This window comes from Poeciliopsis prolifica, unplaced genomic scaffold (assembly GCF_027474105.1).
Source record: "Poeciliopsis prolifica strain line A6 unplaced genomic scaffold, Auburn_PproV2 SCAFFOLD360, whole genome shotgun sequence".
In the NCBI taxonomy this organism is placed as follows: Eukaryota; Metazoa; Chordata; class Actinopteri; order Cyprinodontiformes; family Poeciliidae; genus Poeciliopsis; species Poeciliopsis prolifica.
In genome coordinates, this window is record NW_026562735.1 from 5,229 (window position 1) to 14,445 (window position 9,217).

Genomic DNA, 9,217 nt, shown 5'->3' on the forward strand with positions numbered 1-9,217 from the left:
TTTATGGGATAAAATTAAATTGTGAACAAATAGATAGACTCCACAAGAAAAAATTCACAAGAAACCATTCAACAAATCCACATGGAGTTGTTGCTAAAAAGAGAATGCCAGACTTGAAGTAAGTTTACATAGATAGGTCGCTATATATTTTTATCCTACTAAGAGCTTAATTTGTTTTTTCAGTTGAACTGTGCGGGGGAAAAAAATAAATTCTCATTTTACATCACACAATTTGGTCTTTTAAATGGGTGTGTATAGTCTGAAGTCCACTGCGTGATCAGAAATCTAAAAATACATACATTTATTCAACTAAATTCAATGTAAACTGTGTATTACCAGTCCCTATTACTTAACATAAGGTTTCATAAAATAAAATCGCAGGGCACCTCTCTAAAGTAGTACTGTGTATGTAGAAATCCCTTTGACATCATATGTGTAGGGAGGATGTTCTCATCCTTTCCATTCGTCGACCCTCCCCCACCCTGAACTGCACCCACTGGCGCATGCGCCTTTTTGCGAGACAGCAGCAACTGCTGGTGCTCGCGCAAACTTTGAGGACGACGGCAGCAGTATAAAAGGTTCGGTCCGTTCTGCTCCGGTTTAAAAGTCGGAAATGTGCGGCCGTTGAGGACCCAGACATCACAGGTCGAATAACATGGAAAGAAGAACGCATTTTTTTTTCTCGATTGCCATCTTATTTCTTCTTTTGAAGATGATCTCGATTTCTTCACGTTAAGACTTGATGGTGGGATATAGGAATTGTGGTAGTCCCTTAAAAAGAAAAAGAAAGAAAGCGAGTGATGAAAACTGTCTTCTTTTTTCAGAAATGGTTGGTTTATGATGACATCATGCAGTTAGTATTTGTGGGCGGGCTCTGAGCTGAGAGGGGAGAGGGGCGCAACCGGAGATCACTAACGGCCAGGCGCCATTAGGTAACAATGTCACATTAATGTCCGTTTAGGAACAAAGCATTCATATGAATTACCTTTTAAAATAGCTATGTCGGTAACGTGTTGTGTCTACACAAAATATACGAGGTAGCTGTCAAATAATGAGAAGTAGCCTTTTTTTTAATTTGGTGAAGATGGATCTCGACCTAAAACAAGATGGCGTCCAGGTTTTTTTCTCCCCTTGTTAGGGCGGCGGCGCCGTGCGCGTTCTCGAACAATGTTATTTCCTGTTTTCGTGCCCTGGATTGTTCTTAACCGAAAGACCTCAGACCGAGAGGTTGATCTTGAGTTTTTGACTTGACTTTTCAGGGTTTTTTTTTCTAAGCTGTGCTGGTGGAGAAGAAACATATTTTCTTTGACACAGGGAAAGTCCAATACACGACAGCAAACATTAAATCATCCCAGCAGTTCCAGATTAATGTTACACAAGCACCAAATTTCCCCCTAACAGTGTTAAAGGTAACTGGAACACACCATATTTAATTTAAATATTAGTTTAACTTTAGCCCCATCTAGTGGAGAACATCAGTGATTACTGTTGGCAATGAAAATCTTGACTAGGTTTAATTAAATTGTTCAGTCCACATCCTGTTTAAACAGAAATAATAATAATAGTAAATTTTATTTTATTTTGACTGCTCCTTGATCAGGTGTAGTTTCTAATTTTTTTAATCTTGAAGCATCTTCAGGTCACTTCAAATGGATTAAGCTATTTTACTCACATTTCTAGATAGTAATGTTCCATAATAAGACAACCAAAATAATTACCTTAAGTAAGGGTTTGAAGTCAACAATTTATTTTGAACAATTAGTGACTCAATTATACAGAATAGATTTCCAGAATGCTGGGTTTATTACTCCCATATCCAGGACTGAATTTAGGAAGATGAGGGCCCTAACAAAGTTATGCCACTTACAATAGATTGCGATTTTATATATATATATATATATATATATATATATATATATAATATATATATATATATATATATATATATATATATATATATATATATATATAAATAAAAAGTCAGGCCCATTTTTACAGGTTTGTTTCATCGCAATCATTAGGAATACACAACATAAAGAGGAGTAACTTTTTGCCAAAATAATTCAGAAATGTTGAGATAAATCTCAGAAATTTTCTACAATCAACAAGGAAGTTTTTGGGCTTGAAAAGTTGACAATTAACTAGAAAAGAGATTAATCTTTCCACAACAATAAACAGATATTTCTGAGTTTGAAAAGTAGAAGATTTACAAAGGAAAAAAACTTTTCTTGACTTTCCCTTGTTTACTTTTGTAGAATATAAAAAAAGTAAACTCAGAAATTGAAAAAAAAAAAATTATTTTTGCACTAAAATATTTTGACTTCTGGAGCTCAGAAATGTCCTTGTTGTTTCTAGAGAATTTCTCAAATTGTTCTCAAGATTTATAAGTTTTTGGTAGAAATGTACCAATCCTTATTTACAATCTGCAAAGGCCCCAATAAGCCATCGCAGGCATTATATTTACATCCCAACATTGTGAGAAATAAGTTTTTACAGCAAACAAGGTGTTTTCACCTTGTTGACCGAAAGAGGGCGCTGTGTTAACTGAATCCACAAACGGTGACGTCAATTCCTCTCCAATCGGCGCTGACGTTGTTCCGAGGTCGTTTATTGACCAGACAGAGAAGGTGACTCCAGGAGCATTTCGTCCACATCTAACCCCTTACTGGCCGGGGTTTTAATATATTATCGATCATGTCTTCCTTTGGGAGAGTGTTCGGAGTCCTGAGGGCCGGAACCGCGCTGCTTAGGCACGGCCCAAGACGAATAACCAGCAGAAAGTAAGCTAGCTACAACATTAGCCTTGCCGCAGACTTATATGTTAGCATAAATCCGTACAGTATTTTGGTGCAGCCTGGTTGATTACAGTTGTGTAACGCGTGTTTTTCGGTTGTAGGGCAAGCGGCGGACCGCACATTGAGCCGCAGTACAGACAGTATCCACAGTTAACTAAGAAGCAGAAGTTGGAGTCGGAGTTTATCAGCGGGCTTATGTGGTTCTGGATCCTCTGGCACTGCTGGCATGACCCAGATGCGGTCCTGGTACGTGAGGCAGAATCAGCCTGAAATATACTTTATAATTTAATCTTAACTGAGATCTTGATGTTTTTGTTTAGTTTTTTATGTGATCTTTTAAAAATAAATTTATGGTAAATAAACTGATGTATTGTATTTGTTTCTATATTTTTGAGTGCAGACTTTACATCAGTCAATTTCGCTATTGCCTCTTCCTGTTAATATTATCATCGTCTTTAATCAGTATTTTAGTTGTGCAAACTAAACTGAAATAAAATAAAGGTGGTACTGCAGAACTGTTTTGATTACACCCAGAGGCGGTGTTATAAAATACAAATTTTATATTTTCTAGAAAGAATTTAGACATTTTTTAAGGTTATTTCAGTTATATCTCAAAATTGTATTTTTTAGGTTGAAATTAACTTTTTTTTCTCCATCCAAAATGGCAGTGACAAGCCGTCAGGCCACAGATTCAATGTTAACGCAGGGTTTTCCCCAGAAGACTTGCAAGAATTAAGTCAGCGGCTCCATGCTTGTGTGAAAGGGGGTGCTGCATAAATGATTGAGATTTTGCAGCTAAATCACATTTATTGAACTTATTTCAGGATATCAAATTTAACAAGATGCTAACTTCTGCCCAACTGAAGGCTTGGGGTCCAAATCCAGCCTGCCATAGCTTCTAATACACTCCAGAGGGACGCATAAATAAAAACTTTGTGCTTAAATATTTTATGAATCAAGTCCAAGCTGTTTTTACCTGCATATTGCTAAATTACATCAATTAGCCCTGCTAGTTTTTTATGGAAAGTTAAAAAATAAAATAAAATAAAAAATCCCTGCAGTTTTTGCACAAAATTATATTTGTGAATTGATTTAACATTTTCAGTAAAAATTGTCAAAAGCATTGACGATTATCTCCAACCTGCAGGTGACAGTATTTATTCTTCTATGCCTGTTCTGCCTCAGTTTCACTAAATGTAAAATTATCTGGGGTTTTTTTCTTCTTCCAAAAACTACTTCGCAACATCATAGCTACTGTCATTTATAGCAATTTCTTGCAAATATTTAATTAGCTTTACAACAATCTGTGATTTTTTTTTAACTGTAAAAAATAAACAATTCTGAAATTCTGGAGGGACTAATCATTGTGAAAAGATGTTCAGTCTCTATTATTTTTATTTAAAGATGTATTTTTTTAAATACAGATATTTAGAATTTCAACAGTGATTAGTGAGTTTAATCAGTAGATTCTGGGACAATCAACCATTTAATTCTTAATCTTGATGACCCAAAATGAAAATGAGTTGGACTCTAAATTATCACCTGAGTGGTTTGCCTAAAAAAAGTAATAAAAAAACTCACCTCATCCTGCCTGTTATGTTGATTTCCAAAGATGTAATCCTGCAGTGGATGGGGAAAAAAATTCATGATTAAATTAAGTGGTTGTGAAAAGCTGAGGCCTTTCTCTGCTGCAATGTTTACAGACGGGGTTTCTGGCAACTGAATCAAGACGATTCTTAACTTTTTCCAGGGTCACTTCCCATGGCCTGATGCCTCCAAGTGGACAGACGAAGAGCTCGGCATCCCGCCGGATGATGAGGAGTGAGGTGCTCCTCTTTGTTTTAAATTAACCTCAGTTTGATTCAGAAACTCCTTTCACTTATTTCTAAAGTAAATATTGCTTCCGCTGTTTATAAACAAGCGTATTTCTTTTGCAGATGACAAACTGAAATTATGTTTTGCGAGGAATCCTGCAGATGTTCTGGAGTCGTTGTACATATAATAAAGTTATCTTTAAGTTACTCTTTTCTGTTGATTTTTTGTTTTATTTTAGAAAAAACAAGTTACTAATTAACAAACTAGGAAACGTTTGGTTTAAAGAGTTGAAGTCTTAACTCTTGTTCTTATAAAAGCTGCTAAAGAAAGGAGACTTTTGAAAATAGACGGGAATATTTTCAAAATATTGTAGAAATTGTTCTCCCTCTTGTGATAAATACATTTTTGGAGTCAAGATTTTTACTTTAACTCAGATTTTCTCTCCAAAAGAGAGCTTTTATAAAACTGTGCCGTTCAAGAAATAAGACATAAAGGAGGAAGCCTTCAATTTGAATGTAGTTTAACAACAGGATTTAGAGTTTCGCCAACTCAAATTTACAGATTAAATTATAAATATAATTCAAGATCTATATCTCCACTGAAATGTACGAACGCCGTCCAGCGATAAATTTGCACTTACCCATAATAGACGCAAAAAAGCGAACAAGCTAACAACATTGCTATAGGACGAAAATATTTGCCTGACATAATAGTCCCGCGAGAAAAAAAAATACACAGGCCATAGGGAATTAAATAATAATGTAAAGAATTTAAAATTCAAAACAAATATATTTTAATTTTGTTTACAAGCAATTTTGAAATGCGAAGATGAATGTACACTCACCCATAATAGACGCAAAAAACTAACAAGCTAGCTAGCAACGGTAGAAACGAAAACGTCTGATGGTAACATAAAAGTCCCGCGAGAAAACAATTACAGACTATACGGAATTAAATAATCACCTAAAGACAATTTGAAGTAAAAAAAAAACATTTTAATTTCATTTACAAGCAATTTTTTAAATGTGGAGATAAATTTGCACTTATCCATGATAGACGGACATAGCTAGCAGCGGTAGCCTCAACGGTTTCGACATTTGAGTTGAGCGCCATTCAAACCAATATGGCTGACAAAAAAAAAAAAGGCTCGTGAGGGGGAAAATACGATGTGCGAAATTAATAAAGACGTTTAATTTTGATTACAAGCAATTATTGAAATGGAAACTTACCTTTGATACCGAAAAAAGCTATCTAGCTAACGTTCTAATTTTAGATGGACTTAAGAAGGCGCGGACGCCCGTGATCTGTTTTTATTTTCATTCGTTTTATTTACAAGCAATTTTTGAAATGCAGAAATAAATGCAACGCATCAACAGTGTCACAGTTAGCCAGTGTTTGTAGATTTAAAATCAGAAGCAATCTCTTGCAAGAACCGACAACACAAATGCTTAAAAAGAAAGCAGGAAGAGGAGGGAGGTGATACATCCTGTGTGAATACTACAGCTTATAAACAAACCCTGCCTGCGGGCCAGCTCGCGTTTTCTTTTCTTTTTATTCTTAAGTGACTTGACATGCAGAGAATTGAAAAAGTTAAGGAGTGTAGTGTAGGGAATCAGCCTGGCGATCATCACACAGTTACTTGTAGGTCAACCTGAGAAACGTTTTCCCAGCCTCACTGTTCACAGAATGGTCTTAAAGCTATATGGCAGTTCACTGATGAGGTCAAGGGTCAACTCCAGGAGGGGTGATGAATGAGTAACACTGAGCTGAACACAACTTGGAAGTTTGAGGGACAACACCGGAGGATACAAGGACTGGTGACAGCAACCTGAAAAACCTCAAAATGGAGTTTTTTTTTGGGGGGGGAAATATGAAAACAAACCTCAGCTTCTCGGAAGCAGGACTTCCTGAAAGTCCTGGGAGAGCTGAGGACGTCCTGTCTGCATCCGTGATGAAGTGGCTGGTGGTTAAGCATAATGAGGGATAAGATAATTGACTCAGAATAAATTCATTGCAAAATCATTAAAGTCATTATTTATTTTTCTGGCTCACCCTCTTCAGATCCAGATCAGCAAATAGTTACCTTTTCAAAGTGAGTAGAGTATATTGAGCCACAATCAGCTGTGACAGAATCCCGTTGACAGTGCAGGTCAGCAGTGCCAATAATTCTCATAAAACAACGCTCCAATGAGCAATCGAGAAGAGGCTTCACATCTAAAAGCAATATCTATCAGATAATAAACTCACCAGGCAATCAAAAAGATATGGATACATTTGTGAGGAAGATGCCAACAGCAAGCCAGTGGAAACAGGTGAGGAAGTTCAAACTGTGCGCTGGAGGCGGGACTTTAAATAAGCCAGCAGAGTTTGGGGCAGCACAGGAAATGGGCCCGCAAAAATAAAAGTCCTTGACTAATTGCGGGTTACACGAGGTCACCAAAGAATGAGTGAGTTTAGCTGATTCCACCAAGCTTGCTTAGATGGCCGGGAAAGAAATGTTATACGACTCTGGATCAGAGTTCAGTGAAATAATCAACAATCTATCAAATGTATATTGATTGATATTGATCATGTGTCTGTAGCGATTGCTGGCATTACTGTTTTATCGCACAGCCCTATGTTGCCTAAAACAGCATATTCCTTCACAAGAGAATCTTTTCCGTTACTCTATTACTTTAAGGATATTTTTGTTTTAGATTTTGAATCAGACACTTCAGTGGAGACAAAAGGATATTTCATGGAACATAAACACTACTAGTAGTGGAAACTGTTAAAACGAACAACCCAGGGGAGATTGAAGGTTCAGGGTATTTAGGTTATGGGAGACAGGAAAGCATAATAGAAAGATGCCTTTAAAAGCTCATCTTGGATGGGTTCTGGTAGAAAATTGAGCTTTCCCAACCAATCCCCAAGCCTTTATAAGTCACAGTTTTATTTCATTCACTTATTATCATTGAGCTACAGCAGTTTGAGACCTATAAACATGACTGGAAACTACAATTGGAAATGGTTCCTGGAGTGCTGAAACAAATGAGAAAGAGATCTACTACCAATAGATTTCAAGAACTAGAAAATAGATTTTGCTGTCTGAAAAGAACTTACTGGTTGGAGTACTGACTCCTGGAAGCAATTGGGCTTTGTTTTTGTTGTTTTGATTTATAGTAACTTTTTTTCAAAACAAAGATACTGTACTTTGAAGGGGATATGGCTGAGCACAGTACATGCTGCAACAGTAAACTGACATACGCACTTTGGAAACGTGTGCACACTTTACCGTTTGTAGAAACAGATTTTTTTTGCATCTCAGTGACAGGTTTCCAGTAAAAGCCTTGTGGTGAGTATGTTTTTGGAAGAGGGATCGTTCTGGACTATCTCATCGAAGGCTAAAAATAAAACCATTTCAAGTGCTAGTCTTGGAGAAAAGCAGGGACCGGAGAGAGGTGAATGTGAGGATGGTGGAAGAAGAGCTGTGAAACTACAAACAGGGCCGGAGAAAGGGCAGAGATGAACAGAGGAAGCCCACAGGGTTAAGGCAGGAAATGACAACAAGCCATTAATAATTTACCGGCAGAACAAATCCAGTTCAACTTTAAGTCTGTTGGTGCTCAACAGTGGGAAGGCATGCAAAGTGGTTCTAGCATAAAAAGCAGAAATTAATTTGTAAGAAGAAGAAGAAGAAGAAGCATCATCAAGAAGATCTGTTGGCTGAAAGACTGAACCTGATAAAATCTGCACAGCTTTGCACTTTGAGGATTTTATAAACCTCAAAAAGTTGTAGTGAGGAAAAAGCAACCTCTTTGTCATGACATTACAAATTAATATGCTATGAAGCGGCCCATGCAGGATGCAAGATCTATTTTACGTCTGATGCCATGTGTGTAAAAATACTTGCACACTTGTCAAGTGTCTTTGATCTTAGTCATGTAAATAAATGTGTGCAGCCTCAGCAAAACAGAATCACTGAAGATCATAATAAAACTGGCTTAAAACTTTTAAAGGCTTTTTGTAACTGGAGTTTGTTTTAGCTGTTGAGGGATGAAACTTCTCAGTTTCTCTGCAAATAATGTTTACTGTCGCGTGTTCGAACAGAGGCTTTGACCGACTGCCAAAGGTCAAATACGGAGAAGCGGTCTGACTCTCGACACCATTTACCAGATCTTTCCTGAATTTAGAAAAAAACAGTTTATATTGGCAGAATATTAACCTGAAAACTTAATCTGCTGCATAGAACATTGTTGCTCAACCGAGTTTACAACAGAGAGCAACACCACAGCGAGACCAAATGTCATCACTGAGCCCCTATGCTCCACGTTCACAATATTTTAACTTCACAACAATTTATGTTAGAACAATTTATTCATACAGATTCCTATAGATGAACAGTTTTAGTCTTTGTATTCAAGTTGCTACAGAGGTATTATTGCTCCTTTTTGACATAGCATTACTCATTGATGCACACTCTCATATATTCAGCTTCGACACCGCAAAACTAATTTGCGGCTGTTCTGCATTTAACCTTTATCCTCACACACTTCAGCTGCTCAGAAGAGCAGAAATATAGCCAGAGGGGTCAAAGGTGGCAGGGTCGACTTGTTGCTCTCTGACAA

General features: G+C 37.0%; 1 protein-coding gene across 2 annotated transcripts; it reads left to right on the forward strand.

The window, feature by feature from the left end:
• The first annotated feature begins 2,568 nt into the window (after positions 1-2,568).
• Positions 2,569-4,816, forward strand: LOC129357993 (NADH dehydrogenase [ubiquinone] 1 beta subcomplex subunit 2, mitochondrial-like). 2 transcript variants are annotated; one of them, XM_055026877.1, is made up of 4 exons: positions 2,569-2,780; positions 2,897-3,041; positions 4,546-4,621; positions 4,733-4,816. In XM_055026877.1, exons 1-3 carry the CDS (start codon positions 2,695-2,697, stop codon positions 4,618-4,620), a joined length of 306 nt encoding a protein of 101 aa, XP_054882852.1. In that variant the 5' UTR covers positions 2,569-2,694; the 3' UTR covers position 4,621; positions 4,733-4,816. The 2 variants fall into 2 exon arrangements, with proteins under 2 accessions (XP_054882852.1, XP_054882853.1); XM_055026878.1 differs by having other exon boundaries at positions 4,546-4,816.
• The last annotated feature ends 4,401 nt before the right edge of the window (positions 4,817-9,217 follow it).